This window comes from Manis javanica, chromosome 2 (genome assembly GCF_040802235.1).
Source record: "Manis javanica isolate MJ-LG chromosome 2, MJ_LKY, whole genome shotgun sequence".
Lineage (NCBI taxonomy): Eukaryota > Metazoa > Chordata > Mammalia > Pholidota > Manidae > Manis > Manis javanica.
In genome coordinates this window covers 8,697,065-8,720,206 of record NC_133157.1, presented here as the reverse complement: position 1 = coordinate 8,720,206, position 23,142 = coordinate 8,697,065, and the positions used below count along the sequence as shown (strand labels likewise).

General features: G+C 46.3%; 1 protein-coding gene and 1 long non-coding RNA gene across 8 annotated transcripts in view; one reads left to right on the top strand and one right to left on the bottom strand.

Annotated features, from left to right (window-relative positions):
• LOC118970455 (uncharacterized) overlaps positions 1-22,228 on the bottom strand; it is a 31,485-nt gene extending 9,257 nt beyond the window's left edge. Inside the window, exons 1-2 of the long non-coding RNA XR_005058471.2 lie at positions 16,427-22,228; positions 6,895-6,980 (exon numbers count right to left, since the gene is read on the bottom strand). This is a non-coding gene — a long non-coding RNA (uncharacterized lncRNA). The remainder of the gene's footprint in view (positions 1-6,894; positions 6,981-16,426) is intronic.
• The window catches only part of MVB12B (multivesicular body subunit 12B), a 179,032-nt gene continuing 171,211 nt past the window's right edge, over positions 15,322-23,142 (top strand). For 2 of the 7 annotated variants that reach the window (XM_073224464.1, XM_037008152.2), the window contains exon 1: positions 15,322-15,508. In XM_073224464.1, the coding sequence (XP_073080565.1) occupies positions 15,425-15,508 (84 nt within the window). In that variant the 5' untranslated portion in view covers positions 15,322-15,424. Of the gene's footprint in view, positions 15,509-22,423; positions 22,756-23,142 lie in introns of those variants that run through there. The other 5 variants (XR_005058470.2, XM_017658812.3, XM_037008151.2 and 2 more) reach the window with 4 other exon arrangements.

Genomic DNA, 23,142 nt, shown 5'->3' with positions numbered 1-23,142 from the left:
CCACAGAGCGGGTGGCTTAAACAACAGGAATGTATTTTCTTGCAGTTCTGGAGGCTATAGGTCTGAGAGGAAGGCGTTGGCAGGTCGGTTTCTTCTGAGGCCTCTCCTTGGCTGGCAGCTGGCCGGCTTTCTCCCTGTGTCTTCACACGGTCTTCCCTCTGCGGGCCTCTGTGTCCCGATCTTCTCTTCCTATGACACAGTCGTATTGGCCGGGGCCACCCAATGACCTCATTTAACCTTAATAACCCCTTTTAAGGCACCATCTGTCTCCAAATAACAGTCACTTTCTGAGATGCTGGGGGCTAGAACTTCAACATGCGAATTTTGGGGGGACGCAGTTCAGCCCATGACCATGTCTGGGAATGATTGGCTGTTCTGTGGTTCCCGTGACCCCATGACTGCCCCCCTGTGTTTCTGTCAGTGTCTGTGGGTCTGTCCATCTGAGCATCTGACCTTCAGGGCCTCTGTCCTTGTGACTCTCTGCGGCTGGGACCCCTGAGTGTCTGCGTGCCTGTATTCACAAGATCTCCACAGTGTTCTGCAACGACCTGACTGCTGTGTGTCCATGGGACAGTCTGTAACGCAGGATGTGGGAGGCCAAGGAGTCTGGGGCCTGTGGAAACAGGATCTGCTCGCCTCTGAGTCTCTGTGCACATAAGTCCTATCAGGTATGTGTCTGTAAATCTGAAATCTGGGCATGTGGCTGGAAGGCAGGATTTGAAAGGAAAGGGGAAGGATCATATTAATTTGAGGTTTGAAAGAAGACAGTGTGTTTACAGAAGCGAGAGAACAGCGGGTTAAACATATGTTGGCAAGGACAGCAGCTGAGGCTGGGCTGGCTCCAGTGTGAATTCCGTGGCCTGCTGGTGTCTTTAAAACTGTCACAAAACCAGATACAGAAGCAAAACAATGGGACGGAGTGGTATCTGAGGTGGGGGCAGGGAGAGGAGGGAGCCGCAGTGTTTGGGAGGTGGCGTCTTCCAAGGCCCCTTTGTCTCAGCACCGTCCAGCCCACGGCCTGCCGCCCAGCCTGGAACTCTTGTTCACTCTCCACCCACTTCCTTCCAGCTGAAACAAATCTGCCCCCTGAGCCCCGGTGTAGTGGGGTGGGCGTGACCTTCACACACGGAGCCCCCGCCCGGCTGCGCTCCGTGGTTTACAAAGCATTCTCTTTGCTGCTCCCTACAAGCCTGCAATAGGGTGATTATCATCTCCCTCTACCAACTGAGGGAACTGAGACCCAGAGAGACCCAGGGTCTTGGTTAAGGCTCATAGCAGCCAGGATTTGAACTGAAGTTTGTTGAATTGTTCTCAGGATTCCTGGACCGTGTTTGGTTAAGAAACAATGGGTGGATGGATGCCTGGATGAATGAATGAACAAAAGGGACATTCCCTGTGCTTTGAGGTGGAATCCATGTCCAGCACTAGTTAATAACCCTGCAGGGCGGCCGTGAACCCTTGCTTTCTCCAACCATAATTATCTGTCCTTGCGGTTGAGCACTTCAATCTATTCTTGTTGGAAAATCATTGGCAGTTGGGAGACAGTGTGGATGCTGGTGACTTCTAGCCCGGAGAACAGACTTTTTCGCAGGAAACAAACAGGAAGGAGCCGGTCAGGACAGAGATTCTTTTGTCCCCGACCCCTCTCCCTACACATGGCCACTGAGAGCCAGCACTGGTTAGGCCCAGCTGCGGGCCTGCTTGAGTTTCACGCTACCGCACATGTCATTCGTTTTCCTGACTCCTGTTCTTGCCTCATGTTGTCATTTCCTCCTTTATTCCATTGAGTGGGCTTAAATGCCCCATGCTTTCAGGTTGTTCTTTCATCTCCAGTCTTGAGGTGCAAATGACCCCTGCTAGGCTGTCTCTCCCTGTGTGCTCTGTAATTGCTGTCTATAAACCCATACTAAGCGGGGCATGTTTGCCCTGGTGGTGCCATGTGTCCCGGGTTGTATCCATAGAGCTCGTTCGCAGCCTGCCTCTATATGGGTCTCAAGGTTTTCCTCTGGTGCTGGAGGAGGTTGCTTATTCATTGCTGAGGATAAGCCTCTGCGGCTCCAGGCTTTATACTGGAGCATGCATAATGCAGGCCCTGGGCTCCCATTTTCTCTTCTATTCCTGGTCCAGATGGATGGCAAGGCTTTTTATCTCTTTCACAGACCACTGGGCAGGAATTTTCCCCCATATGTTTTTATAGGTAGAGTTTCTGTGCTTGCTTTTTGTAAGTATGGCGTTTGCTAATTGCCACGACCATGTGTTCTTGGACTCATCGTAATCTGGACATGCCTCTGAGACTAGCTCCTTTTATTCCCTTTCAATTCCCGTGCTTGTCCTGTCTGTTGTCTCACCCAGTAGGTGCTGTGTAGCTTTATTTGCGGCCTGATTCTAACACCACAGATTTCTCTGAGGGTAGAAGTGCCCTTCTAACCATGGCTTTGGCTCCAATCTACAAGTTTGGATAAAGAGCGTTTTGCAACTCAAGCATTCTCATGACCATTGCAATTTCATCTTTGGCCTTTCAAGGATTTACAAGTGCGTCATTTACTTCCCAAGGTTTCCTTTTCCTTTTTTCCTCCTGTCAGTTCTAACAGACTTTTAGAGTGGGTACTAACTAGAAAGGACAACTAGAGAGGCGTCTAGAGATGGTTTGAGTTGAATGCTTAAATAAATCAACACTGCCTGGTGCTCAGCAGACAGGCAGGGGAATCCGGTGGTGGGTCAAAGCCCTGCTCTAGGCCTGACTTGGCCATGTTACTGGGATGCTCTCACTCTGCTAAAGGTCCTGGGGCTGCCTGCTGCTCAGGATGAATACGGCAGCATGAGAGCCCTAGGCAGAGCGGTCCCACGCTTCCGTGTCTTAGCAAGCACTTCCCTGAGGCTCCTACCTTTAGGGGCATAGCTCAGTTCTAGCCCATTGCAACTCACAGGGCCCAAGGCTCCCATCCTTCTTCCTCCCCAGGGAGCCCCTCAAGCTCAGATCCTGCTCATTGCCCTGACCTCCAGTTAGTTCTCTCTTCAGCTGGTTCCTGGGGCTTCCTCTGTCTTCACTTTGAACTCAGTTATGCATTTACATTTTTTGGTTATATTTTATGTAGCATTTTAATGTGCATAGAATAGGAGGGGAAATTTCCCATGCTGACCCAGATGGACTACATTAACTAGAAGTTTCTGACACTATTAGCTATATACCTGTGAGCAAGATACTTAATTTCTCTGAACCTCAGTTTCTTCATCTATAAAATACATAGGTCCTGTAATAGGATTGTCTGCAAAATAGGTTCTGATAAGGATTATGTGGGACAGGCATGCAAAGAGTTCAGCATAGGTGGTGCCTGGAACAGGTGTCTGATAAATAGCAGGTGTTACTAGCATTCCTGCTCCTACCTTATAAATATATATATCTCGGGCTCAGAGAGATAAGTAATGGCCTAAAGTCAAAATGGAACAAACCCAGATGTGTGAGTCTTCTCAGCCCAGGAACTCACATGTGAGTGAAGAGGTCTTCAGAATGACCAGGACCCCCGTCAGCATCTGGCTACACCCTCATGAGAGACTCCAAGTGGGAACAGCTTAGAGGAACCCGGGCACCCCTCAGGCTCATGAGCAACGGAAATAATTGCTGTTGTTGTAAGGCGCTGTTTGGGGAAGGTGTGTCACTCAGCAGTAGACAACAGCGACACTGACTGGTTTTCTGAGGCCCAGTCACCTCCATGGGCAGACGTGAGGAAGCAGAGCACTGCCTCGCTTGTCATTTGTCCATTTGCCCAGCAAACACACATCATGCCCTGACTGTGCCCAGGCTCTCTGCTAGGCACTGGGAATTCAGTGGCAAACAAGACAGGCAAGATAGGAAACAAATAAATAAATAAGAAAATAGCAGCTAGTGATAAAAGCCAGGATGAAAATAAAACATGATGAGACGGAGTGACAAATGGGGTCTTTTCAGGTGATCAGAGGTTTCCCTGCGGCATTTCAGGTGAGGTGCCTGTCAAGAGGGAGTAAGAGCGGCAGCAGAATGTGTTCCAGGCAGAATGAATGGCTAGTGGAAATGCCATGTGGTGGGAATGATCTTGAGGCGTTTGGCATCCTCCAAAGGCTGGTGTGGTTGGAGAACAGTGAGTATGGTAGAGGAATGTGTGCGGGGGCACAACGTGAAGGGATTTGTAGACCACAGAAGAGATTCTGGATTTTTTTCCATATGCAATAAAAAATCCATATGCAATAAGAAGGGACTACTGGGTCCTTTAGGAGGGTGATGTGTCAGACTAGGATAGGCTACGCTGCAGTAAGTAACAAGTAAACCCTCAAGTCTTAGTGGCTTTCCACAGAGTTTATTTTTGACACATAGTCATTTCTGTCTCATGTCATAGTCTACTGTGTGTCTGGAGGATTTCCTCTAAATTGCAACTCAGGAGCTCAGGCTGCCTTCATCTGGTAGCTCCGTCATCTTGTTGCTACGATGTGACCTACCTAGGGACAGGTAGAAGGAGAAGAGAGAAGGGGGAAGGCACACCAGATACCGATCCACCTCAGCCTGGGTGTAAAACAAATCACTCTGCTCACGTCCTGTTGGCTAGAACTAGTCACATGGCCAAGTTAACCGCAAGGGAGGCTGGGAAGTGTAAAAGAACACACAGATAGATCTGAGAGCCCCCAGTAGTCTCTACTGTGCATAGAATAGGATCTCATTTATATTTCAAATCTGCACTCCGGTTAGTGTGAGAGAAAATGTGAATCATGAGCTGTGGGCATCCCAGCTATGATCAGGTTCTGAAATTGCAACCTAACTTGTTCCCCTTTTGAATGTGTCACTCGTGACCTTAAACACTGGGCCAGTTTTACCTCCTGGAACAAAAAAAACACTAAAAGTTATGTCTTAAAGGGATGCTTAGGTCAAACCTGGAGTCAAGTGTTCAAAACCAAATGTTTAATCAGGGGGACCATGATTCTTAGACTTTGGGATCATGGATTAATAAATTCTAAAACTAATATGGAAACCAGCAAAGAGTTACTTTGTCTCTACTGTCTCCATCATTTCATAAAATGAAGGGCACCTTAGATTTGCAAGTTGGAAGGAATTAATAGCATAATAAAGAACATTCCTTTCATAGAAGAGACAGTTGACTTCACACAGGTCCACACGTACGCATGTACCACACACATACATAGACACACTAGCCGATATGCAGAGATACTGTACATTTAGTTGGCTTCCTGGAATTGCCCATGAGAATCTTTAATCATCATTAAATAAGTGAATCTGTGCCATGATCCGCTGTGGAGCTATTCAGAGTTGCTTGTGTGAGAAGCTGCTTGAGGCAAATTACCACTTTTCATCCAAAGAATCACCCTCAAAACTTTTAATTTGGGAGCCACATTTGAAATCACTGTTTGTCTTCTTTCACTGTGGTATTTTAATGCTCCAACATGTCCCCTGCAGTTGGTAGCTATACAGGCCTCTTATTGGAATAACTACTTTCCTGTTTGAGGTGGTTTTCCCTCTAGGAACCATTAAGTGAATTTTGAGCTCACCATGAAGCTTAGATTAAGCCAGAGCATCCCAAACATGGCACTCGCATTCAATATGTCCAGCTGGTTTCCTGTACTGTGGTAATATGCAGACTGAAATGCAATTCTGCTTATGTATTACCACACTGTCCTTTTATTTTTCTCATTTCCCTACTTGTCTTGGTCCACGAGCTGGTCCTTAGAGGCTGCAGGGCTGGGTAAACAATAGCAGCCAAGGGCTAGAGCCAAATACAGAGGCTTAGGAACTAGGATGCTGAGAGTCAACAGCAGCCACGCAGGCAAAGGGCGGAAGTCTGGGCGAATGCAGAGGCAGGAGGCACATGCCGTGGTGATTGGTGACAGGCCCGGGAGGGGCCTGCAGGGTGAGTTGGGGGATCCAGAACACCTTTGTCATGACCTGCAGGAGCTGACTGGACTCCACCTGCTTTTCCGTTCTCCAGTCTTCCTTTACTCAGGTCTTCCCGTCAGGCTGACCTCCTTGCCATCTCCACACAAGACCTTCTCATATTTTTGTGCCCTTCGCACATGTCCTTTCTGCCTGGAGCACCTCCTGCTGGTGCCCCAACAGCACACGTTTTCTGCCGCGCCAACTTGTATGCATTCTTCAAATGGAACATGCTCTGCCTTCCTCCACACAGATAAAAATAAATGTGGCACTCAGTAGGCACACCTCCTTTACTGTCCTGAGCCTTGAGGCTGAAATACTGGATGGGAGGTGCCAGGGAAGAGGATGCAAAGAGGGCTCCCATAATTTTGGCTGAGCAACCAGGAAGATGGAGATTCCAATGGATAAGAAAGGAGGATGCGGGGAGGAGTGCGTTCAGAAGGGATGATCAGGAGCTGAGTTCTAGATGTGTCTAAGATGCCCACTAGACATTCAAATGGGCATGTCAGGTAGGCTGTCGGATATATAAGTTTGGAGTTCAGGGGAGAGGGCCAGGACAGAGATATAAATTTGGGAGTACTCAGTACAAGACTGGTATTTAAACCACTTTTTGGATGAGATTATGTGGGACGGGCTCCCAAAGGCCCTCACCCTGGAACCTCAGATCCTTCAGTTGGCCTTGGCCCACCTCTTAACCTCACTGTCCCCTCCCAGCCACGTCCCCTTCATAGCAGCTCCAGCAAACCTTTCACTTCCCCGTGAACTCTGCTAGGCACACAGCTTTCCTCTTTTGACTGTGCCTCATTTTTCAAGGACCAGTGCAAACAACCTTTTTCTCTGGAGCTTCTTCCTAGAAGAATGAATATTTCTCTTCTCACTGTTAAAAATAAGCTTTGACTATATGTATTGGCACCCTTGGGCAAATTACCTCTCACTGTATTATAATACCTTTGTCATTGATAAGTATTTTGAAAGATTACCCGATATGTGTTCTCCTTGACAGTGCCTTCTAGCCCTTCGACTTGAGTCTCTACCCTCTTTAAATCTTCTTTCTTGAGGCTGAGAACTTCAAGGTAGAAATGATGCAAAGCAAACCCAAAAAACAAACAGCAAAAACAAAGGGTTAACTTCTTGATTTTTAGTTCTCAAATTTCACTTTTAAAACTCCATGGCATCAAGAGACTAAGAAGACAAGCTATGGATTGGGAGACAATATTTGCAAACGACAATGCCTGCCTGGTGCCATGGGTGTGGGTAAATAAATGTGACCCTGTCCTGTGCCCGAGTTTATTTGGCCCAAGGTCGACTTGACCATTATTGGGCCTTTCAGATTCTCTCCCCCTAAATCTGGAATTGGGGCTGAGAGATGCTCGTCAGTGTCCTTGGTTCAGTGGAACCGATATGATATAGATGGAGGCTGAGGGTACCACTGTGGCAGCCATGTTAGATTGTGACCAGGGTGAAGAAGAGAACAGCGGTCTGTTAGAAAGCGTGAAGAGCAGAGGCAGACACACAGGGACGAGTAACAGGAAGACATGTGACCCTGGAAAAGCCCTGGAATTTTCCTGCTTCCATGAGAATCCCAGTTCTACAAATTCTCTTTTTTGCCTAAGCCAGTTTGAGAGCGTTTCTATTACTGACAGAACCAAATGATCTGACCAACAATATCTGAATCCCCTCCAACAGAACTTCTCGAAGAAGAAACTGCTGTCTAAATCCAGAGGCCTGGCCTGGGCTCCCTGTGGGGGATGAAGGAACTGCCTTTATCCACCGAACAGCAGCGCTCCACCCAGCGTAACATTCCTCAGAACGCTGGGAATTCTAGCCAGGAGTTTTGCAAAGTGAAGTTACAAACATCCTATTTGAAGTTGGATGTCTCCAGCCTTGCCTGGTGTGACCTTAGGAAGCCCCAATTTCTACAGTTGTGATATGGGGATCACAGTCTTTGCTTCATGGGTTTGGTGTTGGTACTGAGTGAAATGATGTCTGCAGAAGGGCATATCCCAGGGCCTGGCACAAAGGAAATGCCCTGTGAATGGAAACTATCATGATTTCTAATTGCTATTGAGAACTGACATTATTCATTAGAGAAATATTTGTTGAGAACCCACCATGCCCTGGAGTGGCCAAAAGAGAGACAAGACTCCTAAAGAACCTGCCCTAGTGAAGCTTACAGTCTAAAGACACAGAAGTAGCTCTTCTTGAAGGTCTTCTTTGTGCCAACTCTGGGTCCAGCTCCTTTTTGAGCAAGGAAAGAATCACAATTGGGGTCTGTCATTATATGCTATGTGTGTAATAAAAGCGGGTCTGCATATGCTCGTGGGCTTCTTAGTTTCAGCAGCACTAGTTGTGGTTATGCTATGTTTATTTTTCACATCCTTCCAGTCAAGCTCTTGTCAAAGAGAGCCGGCCACATTCGCACACCTGTCCCTTGAACATGCTCAAGACACCTGCCTGCCTCCTGCTTCCATATGCATCTGTGTTCAATTTGAGGACATAAATCAGATAAAAAACTGTGCAGATTAGGGAAAAGTTATGTTTAGCCGGTAAGGCTGATAAGTGATGAGATTTAACCTCCCTCTCTCAAGGCAGAATCAATCTGTTCTATTTCCCACAAATCAATACCAGAAAACAGCCTTAAGAGTAATGATGTATTTATTAATTGGGAAAGTCCTTAAGGAGGGCCAAAGAGGACAAAAGTGAGTGGTGGAGATCTCAGGTTTAGAAAGCTGCCTGAGTTAGACCTTGACCTTCGTGAGCAAGCCCCAGCAAGCAGCAAGGACCTGCTCTCTAAACTGTTGACCACAATTTGCCCACTTCTTCTAGAACAAGGACTGTCTGTGGCACTGAACACCCTCTGGGATCCTGCCGTGTCTGAAATACCCTGACATTTCTTTCCCTTATTGTTTTGTAAAGGTTATATATGTTCATTATTAAAATTTTTAAAAATCTTAATTGCCTTCTTTCCTGTTAAGGAAATGATGATTTTTTTAACTAAAAAAAGTTTTCCCCCAGCCTCATGGAGATACAATTGACATGTAACACTGTAAGTTTAAGGCGTAGGACACAATGATGTGACATACATATGTAGTGTGAAATGTTACCACAATGTCAGTCAACACATCCATCACCTCACATAGTTACCATTTTTGTGTGTTGAGAACTTTTAAGATCTACTCCCTTAGCAACATTCAAGTATATAATACAGTATTGTAAACTGTAGTCACTGTGCTGTGTATTCGATCCCCATTATTTATTCATATTATGCCTGGAAGTTTGTGCCCTTTGACCGCCTGCACCATCCCCCCTTCCCCTCCTACCCCTGCTGACCATCAATCCACTCTCTGTTTCTATGAGTTCAGTTTTTTTTTAGATTCCACATACAAGTGAACTTATACAGTATTTGTCTTACTGTGTCTGACTTATTTCCCTTAGTGAGATGTCCTCAAGGTTCATACATGTGACACATGACAGGATTTCCTTCTTTTCTTATGGCTAAATAATACTCCATTATATATGTGTATATATATATATATATGTATATATACACACACACCACACATATATGTGTGTATATATATATACACACATAAATATCCTTATACACACATATATGTATATATATATTATATATCCATATACACACATATGTATGTGTATGTATATATACTCATAAATATTATATATCCTTTTTTATAGCTGAATATTACATTTTATATATATATAAATGACACACACACACACACACACATATACACATACACTTTATCCATTCATCTGTCAGTGGACACTTAGGTTGTCCTCATGTCTCGGCTATTATAAGTAATGCTGCAGTGAACATGGGAATGCAGATATCTCTTTGAGATCCTGTTTTCATTTCCCTCAGATATATTCCAAGAAGTGGAATTGCTGGATCACGTGGTAGTTCTATTCTGAGTAACCGCCCACTGATTTCCAAGGGAATGGTGATTTTTATTGGCCTAGCAGTTTGGCCAGCCTCAGGAAGTGATTGACAATTGCCTTGCCTCCGTACAGTTAGGAACGGCCATGTGGTCCATTTCTGGCCCCTGGGAGCTTAGCAGGTCTGCTAGGGAGTTTCTGGGAAAGATTTTGTTCCCCACCCCTCTTCCTGCTGTGAAAGAGGAGGCCATGACAGCTGAAGCTGGGGGAGCCTTCCTGTGCCTGTGAGGCAGTAAGCAGAACATAAAAGGTAACCATCTGAGGATGCCAGCAAGGCATGGAAGGACATGTGTTCTTAATATCTTTATTCTCCTATAGCAAGAAGACTGAAAGTGGATGACTCCTAGCCAATAAAATGAATACCAACCTACTGTTGGTTGGGTATTTTGTTATTTGTATCCATATTCCTAAGATATGCTGAAATATTTATGTAGATATGCTAAAATAGAAAATGAAAGTCTCTACCCTACCCCTAGATAGACCCACTGTTAAAATGTTAACATTTGGTACCATTTGACCCAGGAATTCCACTCCTAGGAATTTACCCTAAGAATGCAGCAGCCCAGTTTGAAAAAGACATATGCACCCCTATGTTTATCGCAGCACTATTTACAATAGCCAAGAAATGGAAGCACCCTAAGTGTCCATCAGTAGATGAATGGATAAAGAAGAGGTGGTACATATACACAATGGAATATTACTCAGCCATAAGAAGAAAACAAATCCTACCATTTGCAACAACATGAATGGAGCTAAAGGGTATTATGCTCAGTGAAATAAGCCAGGCGGAGAAAGACAAGTATCAAATGATTTCACTCATCTGTGGAGCATAAGAACAAAGAAAACAATTGAAGGAGCAAAACAGCAGCAGACTCACAGAACCCAAGAATGGACTAACAGTTACCAAAGGGAAAGGGACTGGGCAGGATGGGTGGGAAGGGAGGGATAAGGGGGAAAATGGGGCATAACGATTAGCACACATAATGTAGCTGGGGGACACGGGAAAGGCAGTATATACAGAGAAGACAAGTAATGATTCTATAGCATCTTACTGCGCTGATGGACAGTGACTGTAATGGGGTATGTGGGGGGTGACTTGATAATAGGGGAGTCTAGTCACCATAATGTTGTTCAAGTAACTGTACATTAACGATACCAAAAAAATAAGTTAACATTTGGTATACCTTTTTCCAAGTATTTTATGCACATATTAATACATGTGAATAATCACAAATACATATAAAATAATGGGCTCATAGAATAAATACATTTTTTTCTATAACCTGGTATAATATATATACCAAAATACTATGATATATTTCTACATCAGTACAGCCTTTTTTTTTAACAACTCAATCTTACCCTGGTAGACATTTAGTACATATCCAGTATTTTCTCATTATAAGCAATGCTGAAAAAATTATCCTTGAACATATATCTGCATGTACTTGTCTGATTGTTTACTTTGGATAATCATTAGACATGGACAAAGGGTATGCCTGTGTTAAATGTTGACACATCTCGGTATTAAATGTTTATTGAAGGGCTAGTATGTGTGGCACACTTAACGCTTGATGAACAGATACCTTGGTGGAGTTCTTAGTCTGGTGGGGAGACTGACAAAGGAATAGGTAAACAATTAGTAAATAGTTAGAAATTATGATGAGTGATAAGTGTAAAATGAAGTGATGTGGTATGAAAACAATGGAGATTTATTTAGGTAGGTAGATGACAGGTGAGATAATGCTTCACCTGAGAGTTTAAGGATGGGAGAAGGACCCAAGCCCCGTCAAGGTGGAGAAGAGCAGTGCTTTAAGTGAAATCCCCCAGGGAAGAAAGAGCTTTGATACTGAAGGCTCTGAAAGGAAACTAGTGTGGGAAGAGCTGCTGAGAAGAGGATGGAGCAGCAGGCAAGGTCCCGCCAACATGAGAAATTAGAGGTCACGTTGGAGCATTATGGAAAGTCAGTGGAGGGCTTTAAGCAGGAGAGTGACTTGTGTTTTATTATTATTACTTTTTTTAATGATCATTCTGGTTGCTACTTTCCATTTTTTGGATGGAGGCAAAGCCAGGAGATTAGTAAGGAAGTTATTGAAGTGGTCTAGGGTAAGATAATATGGCTTACAGTAGGTTATTAGGAATACACAAGTAGATTAGTTGATAAAAACAAAGCATTTATAAACAGGGAACTTAATATATGATGAAAGTGTGAATTCCCACAGTAGCGGCACACAATTTTATTTGCTGAAGCTTTACATTATATTTTAATATGTTAGAGCAATATTATTACTGGTGTAACAGATATTAAAACATAATATAAAATATATTATTTTATATTCTTTATTATCTATAATATTTATATAATAACTTAATATTGTTCAGTTTTAAAATTTTCTTGGACATTTTCCCATGTTTAGTTTTCAAGATAAGTTTAAAGTAATTTTGTCATGTTCTACTGCACCCCACTCCCCAAGTCATATTGGTTCTTTGATTTGGATTCCACCAAACTTAGAATTTGAGTTGGGAGAGACGACATCTTTGCAGGGCTGAGACTTCCTGTCCAGGGATTTGTTATGTCTTTCCTTTTATTAAGAACTTTTCCAATGTCCTTCAGTATGGTTCTACAGTTTTCTTTCTATGGGCCTTGCCATTGCTTGTGAAGATTATGCCTAGGTATTTTATGGTATTCATTGCTAATGTGAATATAATCATTTTCTTAAATCATACTTTCTAAATATTTAATGTTGTATTTAGACAATGTTATAGGTAATACATCTCCTGAATTTGGAAGAAACTGAGGCGTAGATGCAGAAAAGAGACATAAGAGATAAAAATACTACCTTTATTACTGATAAAGTTACTGGAAAATGTAACTTTTGACCTGTAGCCAGGTGGGCTTGCTATATTTCCCCCCCAATTGGATAGATTAACTCTGTAGCAGCAGGTCCACTTACCACATGGTAGAGAGCACATGAAAATATTTGCTTTCTGCAGTAAGCCAAAGTCAAAGAGCAAAGATGCTGAGAAGCATGTATGTTTGTCCAGTTCCTTCTCCCAAACTCACTAATCAAATAAATCACCCTCCCCTAGGGTACAGAGAGGCCCCAAGTCTTATTCTAATGGAAGTCTCTATATATGGAAAAAAAAGGCTTTTTCCCTTAACATTTAGGAAAGCCATTGATTTTGTTTTTTATGTTATAACTAGCCACTTTAACAAAGTCTCTAAGAACTTGAGTTGGTTATCTTCCATTTTTATTTTTAGGTGTGCATGTAAATCATGAGCAAATAACAACACTTTTGTCTTTTCCTTTCTAATATTTGTATTTCTTAATTATTTTTCTTATCTTATTGCATTAGCTTTAGTCTGTAGCAATTGTAGCAGATCCTTGTTTTGTTCCTCAGTGTGTAAGAATACTTTTAGTATTTCACTATTAAATATATTTGTTGATGGCTTCTGGTAAACTTTGTCATCTTAAGAAGTTTAAGTTTTCTCCCTAGGTTACTAAGAGGTTTTTAGAATTTTATAAGTAATTGGCATTGAAGTTTATAAAATACTTTTAAAGAATCTATCCTGTTGCTATCCTATGATTTATCTTTCTTTAATAATGCAATGAATTTATAGACTCCCTAATGTTGAATTACTGTTGCACTTTGGGAATAAATCTTGCTCAAATATGGTAGATTTTGACTTGTTTTATAGCAAGTGGGATTCAAATTGCTAAAATTTTATGTAGCAGTTTTGCAATTACTATATACTTACATGAGGTGGTCTATAGTAGTGTTCATATATTAGACATTAATTGGTGAACTTTGAAAAGGTGATCCTGACTCAGATGAGTTTGGGAAATGCCAGGTTAAACAGGTGTCTTTACCCCTGGACTTAATAGAGACCTCAATATACTAGTACCATGATTCTCCAAAAGGTAGACAATACAGGGCATGTAGCACTTTCTCAATTTATTTGACTGCAGAACCTCTTTTTTCAAAAAACACACAGTAAATTCATTGATATCTGCTGTATTCCTTTTTAATGTTATCTCTGTTGGATTTTAGTATGAATTATGCTAAACTGGGATAGTGAAATGAAAAACTTTTTGCCTTTTTGTTTTTGTTTGCTGTGTAATGGTTTTAATAACATAGATTTTTTTGTCTCTCAATGGTTTGACTGAACATACCTATAAAGCCCACCGGACTAGTGGGATTTCTGAGTGATGCCGATACTCAGAACGCACAAACTTGCATGGCTTCCCCACAGGACATTTTTCCCAACAGACAATTCTCCTTGGCACCCTTTTTAGGATCAAGGAAAGCTATTTTAGAAAAGTCTAGAATGTGTGAAAGTTAGACTTGATGAAGTGTCCTCAGTTCTAAATGCTACCACCTCCTGACCAGAATTCTTTCAATAGAACCCAGCCTGTGCCTCGGACCAGAATTCTTTCAATAGAACCCAGCCTGTGCCTCGGGGAGACTGGCTGGGGCTATGTAGGGCATTTTTGGTGTAGAGAATGCTCCTGCCTTTCCACCAGCCACTGCAGCTGAGGGTCAAGCTCTGGACCCCACTCCTCATCCAGCGCCATTGTGTCCTCTGGCTTGGACCTTTTCCCAAATACTGTAGGGCTGCACTTCTGCTTAAACTTCTTCCTCTAGATACTTCCCTGAGACCAGCCCCATGACCCTGGCTCTAGGCCTCTGTGGGTGGTGGACTGTTTGCCCAGCGTATGGGAGAGGGGAGAATTGCTAGGAGTCGGTTTCAGAGGCCTGGTATGAGCCGTGGGGTCTGGGGCCTAAATAAGCTTGGGTCCCCTGGGGCAGTGGGGTCTCCAGGACTGGAGGGAGCTGAGTTGAAGGATTTTGCCTGGCGTTCAGTAAAGCCTTTAGGGGGCTGGGTATTACTGCAAGAGGGGTGTGCGTGGTGTGTGGTATGTTTTGTGGGTTGTGTGTGTGCAGTGGTGTGCGTATGTGCGGTTATCCAAGGCTCCAAAAAGCCCGGGGGCTTCCAGGGATTTCAGGCCGTGCTGAAGGACTGGTCTAGGGTACAGCCGGTCTAGGAGAGCGAAGCGGGTCCCCGGGAGGGGGCGAGGTGGGGGAGGGGACAGCTGGCGCCCAGGCTCCAAGAGGCCCGGGGCTCCAGGGGGCCTGGGGCTGGGGCGGGGGGCCGCCTGCGGACCCTGCGAGGCCGGGTCGGCGCCGCAGGGGCCCTGCCCCAGGGGCTCCCGGGCTGGGCCGAGGCCCGCGGAGGCGGGGTGCCGGTCGGGGCGGTGGCGCGGGCTCCGGACCCGAGAGCTCCCGCGCCCTCCTCCCTCCCGAGACAGCCTGGGGCACCCGGCGCCTCCCCCGGAGCCAGCGCCAGAGCCGGGAGGCCCGGGGCCGAGCCCGGCCCGCCGCCGCGGCCCGCGGAGGGAGCCGCCGTTGCCGCCGCCGCCGCCGCCAGGCCGCGCCCCGCCCCTGCCGCCGCCGCCGCCGCCGCTCCCCGGCGAGGCTCGCGCTCCGCTGCGGCGCCGGCCCCGCCGCCTGGGCCCCGGGCCCGGCCCCTCCCGCGCCGCCCGGGCGATGAGAAGCTGCTTCTGCGTGAGACGGAGCCGGGATCCGCCGCCGCCGCCGCCGCCGCCGCCGCAGCCGCCCCAGCGGGGAACAGTTAAGTGAGGCCGGGCGGGCCGGGCGCCGCGGAGGCTCCGACAAGCCGGCCGGGCTGCCTTGGCGGGCGGGCGCGGGCCCCGGGCCGAGGGGCGGGCGGGCGGGCGGAGCCGGGCCGCGCCGAGGCCTGCGGGCTCCGTGCCCAGCCCGTGGCGGGGACAGGCTCGGCGGCCTCCGCCCGGCCCTGCGCACGCCGCGGCTTCCCGTCCCCCAGCTCGGCCTTGCGGCGCACAGGCGGGAGCGAGCTCGGAGGCCGACGTGCAGGCAGCGCCCACAGGGCCTGGGCAGGTGCGGGGCCTCGGAGAGGTAAGGCGGCCCACCTGCACCGAGGCCGCCGCGGTCACCTGCACAGACCGGGACAGCCGTTTCACTGGCTTGGCCCGGGGTCCAACTCTGTGTAGTCACGTGGGTTCAGACCAGCTTGCACCTGAGCTTCAGGCATCATCTGGGGTGTCCCCTCCTCTGTGACCTGGGCATACCAAAGAGGTCACCCAAACACCGGGGCACCTGTCTGCAAGGTGAGGTGCCCGGCCTAGTCACCCAAGAACCAGACTACCCATCTTGTAAGGATGGTAGTAATGTTGATGAGCACCCCACGGGTACTCTGTGCAAGTGGGGCTCAGGAACGGAGCTGGAACAAGAGCTGTGGCTTAGCGCCCAGGGACATTAGATCCCCAGAGACACACCAAGGTGAAGAAGGCAGGCTCATGAGTATCTTTTGCCTCTTTGTTACCAACAGACAGCTCTTGCTAAATTATCAGCCTTTCTCACCATGAAAGATGTGACTCTTAGGTTCCCTGTTCCTCAGCAGCCTCTTCAGCAAGGCACAGAGGAAGGACACAGGAGGGCAAAAGGCAAACATCTGTTATCCCTGTCTCTGCTCCCTGTCCCCACCGAGGAACCAAATAGCCCACTCACTTTTGCCACAGAAGTAGACAGCAGGCCAGCATCTCTTCAGAGGCCTTTGTCTCTGGTGCTGCCGTCTCAGTATAATCTCATTGTACATTTCTCGACAGCTGGCTGGATCTCATCTCGCTTTAAGGAGGCAAGAAAATCTTATCAGCTGTACCAGAAAAGCCTTAGAAAAGTTAGGAGATAAGCTCTGTGGAAGCCTAGACTAACTGATGAAAAACTCAGTGTATTCAGGAGGTTAGTTACAGGACACCTTTCTTGCCCACCGGAAATTGTGTGGGGTGCTTGGAGATACTGCATCATGCACAGAATATTTAAATGAGGCCTCTGAGAGATGTGGTCTCTGCTGGGATTTAGGCACCAAAGACCCATGTGAAGCAGTTGATGTGGCAATTACTGGTTTGTTTGAGCCTAGAATCGTCTTCTCTAATCCAGAGTTTTTATTCCTTCCTTCTAGCTTTTAGGCCACACTCCTGATTTATGCTGAAGGCATTTTCCCTGCCCTGCCTCCATCCTCCTGGTGGGCTTTCCCCACTTCTAGCTGGAATAGTGCACCGTGGTTAAATGCAAGGGCTTTAGAATCAGACCTTTAGAATCAGCGTAAGCCTTGGCTTTTCTCCTTACTATGTGTTCTTGGGAAAATCAGTGACTGTTTTTGAGCCTCAGTATCCTCATCTGCAGAGTGAGGCTAAAGCTAATATCTATCTCATAGGATTATGGTGAGAGGTAAATGAAATACTTCAAGTCAGGTGCTCAACTCTGAGCTTGCCAGTCAGTAAAAATTAATTATTAAGGGTCTGTTAACTGGTTCATCAGAAGAGTAGCTTCATTTTTTTTTTTAGAGTGCCTTTCTGTTTGTGGTTATTATTTAACTCTTCTCAGGGCAACTAGGAAGAGATGTAGAGTAGAAAGAATGCTGGACTTAGATCAGCAGCTTGAATTTGGATCTTAGTCCATCTCTTGGACCTAGGTAACCCTGAGCAAGTCATGGAAACTTTCTGAATCCCCATTTCTTTATGTGTAAAAGTGGTTTAAGACTAAAACCCACCCCATAAGGCTAAATGAACTAATGTGCGTGAAGGTGCATGGCATTGTGAAGGGTGGTGGTGAGGTTCTCAATTTAAGTGGAATCCAGAGGCAAGACCCCTGTTTTGTAGGTCCACCATTTAGACAATTTGCGTCTATTGTCTAGACAATATTATTTAGACAGATTGTGTCTATTGGCAGGGAGGGACTATAAGAAAAGGAATGCAAGCATATCTTTTGCTTTTGTACATTTGACAAAACTATGTGACCATGCAAACACATTGCTGGACCCCCTCCCAGGATTCGGGAGAGGGGAAGTTGAAGATGCATGTCTATCAGTTTCATGGTAGATATGTTTCTGGGGGCATCAGAACCCAAATGTCTTGAGCCCCTCTGTCTTAGCAGGTTGTAGTGCTGTATGCTTTATGCTTAAAGAGTGGCATCCTTGCTTGCCACTCTGGGAAGTAATGATGGTGTTGGAGTCAAGCATGGGAAATGTGAAAGGTGCTATTATGATGATGAAGATAACAAATGACTACATGGCTGGATGTGGTGGGCTGAGGACACTGTGTTTAGTTGGCTATGGCTGAGTGAGCAGAGTCTCCTTTGCTAGTTGGGTTGTAGGCAGGAGGCCTGGGTTCCTTGAACGAGCTGCCTCTCCCCAGGCGGTTCTCATTTTCCCTGGCCCACGTTTCACTGGCTCCAGTTGCTCTCTGTGGCCTTCTGCTTGCTGGGCTGCCCTTGGGAATTGTGGTTTCCCCACATTGTCTGCACTGTTTGCAGGGGGGGTGCCTGTGTCAGATCTCTGCCCAGCTGCCTGGGAGGCAGAGCCACTGCAGGGTGAACTTGACATTACCTCCCTTGTTGGGGACATCCTGTGGGCATGTGTTTGGTTTACTTGACACACTTCTGGGCAGATACAGAGGTGATGTCTCATCCAGGCTGGAATGTGAGAGGCCTGTGGGCCTGGAGCCCAGGGGTCACACACTTGAGCTTTGTAGCTCAGACTTCCTGAGGACTGGAAGGCCGTCTTGTTGGGCCTGTGGCTGGAATCAACACAAGATCATTACACACACACACACACACACACACACACACACACACACATACACACAATTTTTTAAAACCAGACACTGATCAACAAAGCAAAAATGTTCAAAAGAATATCTCTTGATCTTTGAGAAGAGAAGAATAAACAGATTCTTTGTGAGCTAACTTTCCTTAGGATGTTTATGTCCTTGCAGATTTCAGGGCCTCAAACCCAGATCTTTAGTCAGAAGGGGGAAGGGACCCCAGAAGCTGCATGTCTAACAAAAATCTTGGGTTGTGCTTATTTTTCTGAAATGTGAGAACCACAGTTGTAGATGCTTTTTTATTTAAATAAAAAATACACATAACAAAATTACCCTCCTAATCATTTTTAATTGTGCAGATCAGTGACATTAAGTACATCTGCATTGTTGTGCAACTAATCTCTGGAACTTTTTTATCCTGTGAAACTGAAACTACTCTCTTTAAACAACTCCTGTTTCCCCTTCCCCATATTTTCTGTTTCTATGAATTTGACTACTGTAGGGACCTCATGTAAGTGGAATCATGTAATTTGTATTTTTGTGACTGGATTGTTTGACTTAGCACAATGTCTTCAGGGTTTGTCCACATTGTAGCAGGTGTCACAAGTTCCCTCCTTTGTAAGGCTGAGTAATACTCCACCTATATGGTCTATGTATGTACCACATTGTGCTTATCCATCCTACCTTTTGGCTCTTGTTAGTAATGCCACTGTGAACATGTGAAATATCTCTTCGAGACCCAGTTTTCAATTTGAGTATATACCCAGAAGTGCAATTGCCAGATTATATAGTAATTCTATTTTTAATTTTTTAAGGAACTGCCACAGTTTTCCATTTCCACCGACAGTGCACCAGGGTTCCAGTTTTCCCCCGTCCCTGCCAGAACTCATTTTCTGTGTTTTGATGTTAGCCATCCTAGTGGGCATGAGGTGATGTCTCATTGCAGTTTTAGTTTACATTTCCCAAATAATTAGTGATGTTAAACATCTTTTCATATGCTTGTTGGCCATTTGTATATCATCTTTGGAGAAATGTTTATTCAAGTCCTTTGCCCATTCTTTTTCATGAAGTTATGTGTTTTTTTGTTGTTGAGTTGTAGGAGTTCTTTATAGATTTGGATTTTAACCCCTTATCAGGCACATGATTTGCAAATATTTTCTCCCATTCTGTGTCTTTTTCACTCTGTTGATGGTATCTCTTGATGCCTATTCTGCAAGTTCTTTATACACATTATAACGCTGTAGAGAAAGTACTGTTATCTATTATGCCAATTTTATGGGGTGGAAACTTAAGCCCAGTTTAGTTACCATGCCTGGGGTCAGGAAGCTGTAAGTGTTGGAGCTGGGATTCAGATATGGGTCCCTCTGACTCCAAAGCTTGGACCATTTCCACACCCCTGCTTTATCTCCATTCCCCCCTGAGCTAATAGCATAAGGAGGCCCCTTGGGGCTCTGCAGGAAGTGGCATTGGCTTGAGAAGCATTCAGTTACTGGAGAGGAAATATGAATGGAGAACCTGGGAATCTCTTCCTTCCGCCCACTGGGGTGCTCCTTCCTGCCAATCTGTATCATTGCTTAAGCCTTAGAAATAGCAGAGACATGCAGACAGGTTTTTAACTGTTTTGACTGTTTAAGCATTTCATAAGCTTGTTTCAGAGCCCATCTGCTACCCACAGTTCCCCCCACAGTCCATGTTCACGCTCCCACTGATGCCGTGTCTCCTGCCTGCAGTACCTTCGCAACTCCCCACCTGCCATCTGTCCGGGAGGCCAGCCTGGGTGGCAGCTCTTCTCTAGTCTCCCCGACTCCCCAGGCAGAAGGAAGCGACCCCTTGTTTGCCGTCCCTTTCTGTCAGGATATTTCCTCCAGACTGTGAGTTCCGTGGTGGTAGCCATGCCTTCTTCATCACTGTGTCACCCAGCATGGTGGCACTTAGTGCCATCCCAGTACATACAGCCCAGAGCCATTACATCAGAACCTAGGGGTTAGAACAGGCCCCTGTAATTTTCACAAACTCATTAGGGGAGACTTCTGTACACCAGCCTGGAGACCCTCTGGGACTGCTGGGAGCGTACATTCCTGCCTCCCTTCATCCTCAGGTGGCCTGTCCTGTCCTGTGTGGGGCATCAGGGGTCCCAGTGTGGTGCTGTCACTGGGAGGGGCTGGCCGAGGTCTGCTGATTCAGTTGCCCCTGCTGCTTTATGTGCCCTTCTTAATCCAATGAGACATTGGCAGTTTTGAGAGGATACAGGAACTTAATTCATTCATCCTTCCGTCCATCTATCCATATGCTTTATTGAGTGCCCACTATGAGCTAGGCACTGTGGGGGGCTTAATGCCTCTGAACCACTTATGTGTTGCTAGGGAGAGTGTATTATGACCTGAGAGGCAAGGCTGTGTTTTTGTGTGTATGGTGTATGCGCATGTGTGTACATGTATGTGCTAAGACCATGTCCTTGGACAACATCAGGATTCTCAGTGACAGCACCTCTCTGGCTGTGTGGTTGGGGAAATTTTGGGAAGAATGGGAAATATGACCCAGATTTTGAATAGTAGGGTGGGTATCACGGGTGGGGAATCTGGGTGCTCTGGGCTGACCTGTGTTGGGGAGGGAGAGACTGGGGGACTCATTTTGAAGCTGTTCCCCACGGATGGTCACCTTCAGATTCCTTCCATTCATTCCTTTGTTCCTCAAACATCTTACGTACCTACTGTCTGTGCTGAAAGTTCAGGCTGTGGGCTGGCTGTTTCAGCATCACCTGCAGCTTGTTAGAAATGCAGCTTCTCAGACTCCATCCTGGATCTATTGAATCTCTAGTGTGTCTGTTTTAACAAACATTCCAGGGTACTCTTAATGCCTGCTCGAGAATGTCCTGCTGCAGAGTGTCTGATTGTCCATCTCCGTCATTGTTGTGCCCCTCCCTCAGTGCCTACTACCTTGTACACAAAAGCACCCATAAATGTTTGTTATGGGCACTGCCTGTTAAGTGCCAGGTCATGTTAGGTGCTGGGAATGTGGGAGATGCTTTGGGGAGGACGGCAAAGTCAGCCAAGTTTGAGGTATAATGGGACATGCGGGTGACAATAGTTAGCAGGGCATTAGGTACACACCTATGAGTCTCAGGAGAAAAGACCAGGATGTGAGGTATTTTGGAAGTCGTCAACATACAGGCAGAATGATTAGATGACCAAGTGTATGAAAAGACTCTCCCAAGACCCATGTTAAAGTCAGAGAGCAGCGTGGGTGGGTGGAGGGGCATGCCTGGCTGACCTGAAGCCAGGTGTTCCAGTGATTGTGGCCTGGGAGCCCATTAGCCAGGCACTGAGGTGACGTACTGGCATTTTTACTCTGCAGACATTGGCCATCAGGGCAAGGGTGTGGCTCATGTCACTGAACATCAAGAGAGCGTTGCTCTTGGGGTCCCCTGGGATGGTTTAATTGATAGGGCACCTGCCTTCTGTTGGGGTCCTCCTCCTTCCTTCTCTCCAGGGGACAGACAGTATGGCGCTGAGACCTGACTGGAGTGGGCAGGGATGACCTTTATTTGCAGTAATTGTGGGCAAGTTGGGGTGGGGCTCACAGTGTACTGGAGGATGCTCCCTGCCTCCCCTGTGCCAGTTTCCCAGGGCTTTGCAGAGTCGGGCCTGTGTGGGGCAGGCTTTGGCCAGGGCTGTGCTGTAGAACTTGGTCCTGGGTTTATTTTTGGACAGTGAAGTCTAGGATCTAGCATTGCACTGTGCAGGCTGTAGCAACCTGAATCTCAGGCCTGTAGCACATGGTTTATGGAAAATCTGTTGGTAATCAAATGGTTAATATGAATCTAAGCATAGGTCAGATGGACTGGATGCATTTATACAGCAGATTCTTCCCCAGGCCTTTACTGGGAAAAAGGAAGTGCTTGTCATTGTGAGTTTCCTAGCTGGAAAATTCTTTGTGATCTAAGAGAGTTTAGAAAAATATTTGCTTTAGTTCCCCAATATCTTAGCACCCTTCCCAGCAGCCCGTGGCCAGTTGCCACCTCACCATACCAACAGAGTGATTTAATCTGGCTTCTGACTGGTCACTAGGTAAATGGTTCAGACCAGAGTACAAGAAGTGCCAGGATGCTGTCCTGAGGTTCCACGGTGGACACCTCTCAGCCTGGGCACTGTTCCCTATGGGCAGCTCCGAGAGCTGGCTGGCTATTCTCCTGGGTGCTGCATGAACCCTGGCCTCAGCTTACAGTCTCCTAAGGAGGTAGGTCTCTGCACTTTGGCTGCATGGGGGTGTGTTTGCATGTCTTATGGTGAACTTTGGGGAAGCTTCCCATGGGGACAGTGTAGTACCCTTCTGTCCCCTGCTTAAGATTGGTCTTTAGTAAAGTGCCAGTCATCATGGGGCAACAGAAAGTGTCATAGGTCCTTGAGACCACCGCAGCCACTGGGAAACAGTGATGGCCCTTGCAGCAGCTTTTACTGGGGGACAGCCCATTTCCAGTCTCTACCCTGCTCTTGGTGACATACTTATCCACTGCTCTTCCCCCAGCCCCACATGCTGGTAGATGTGGCCAGTTGATGTCTTTGGTGTCCTTGATTTTGGATTTCAAACAAGCTGATCACAAGTTTATCCTTGTGTAGGGTCTTA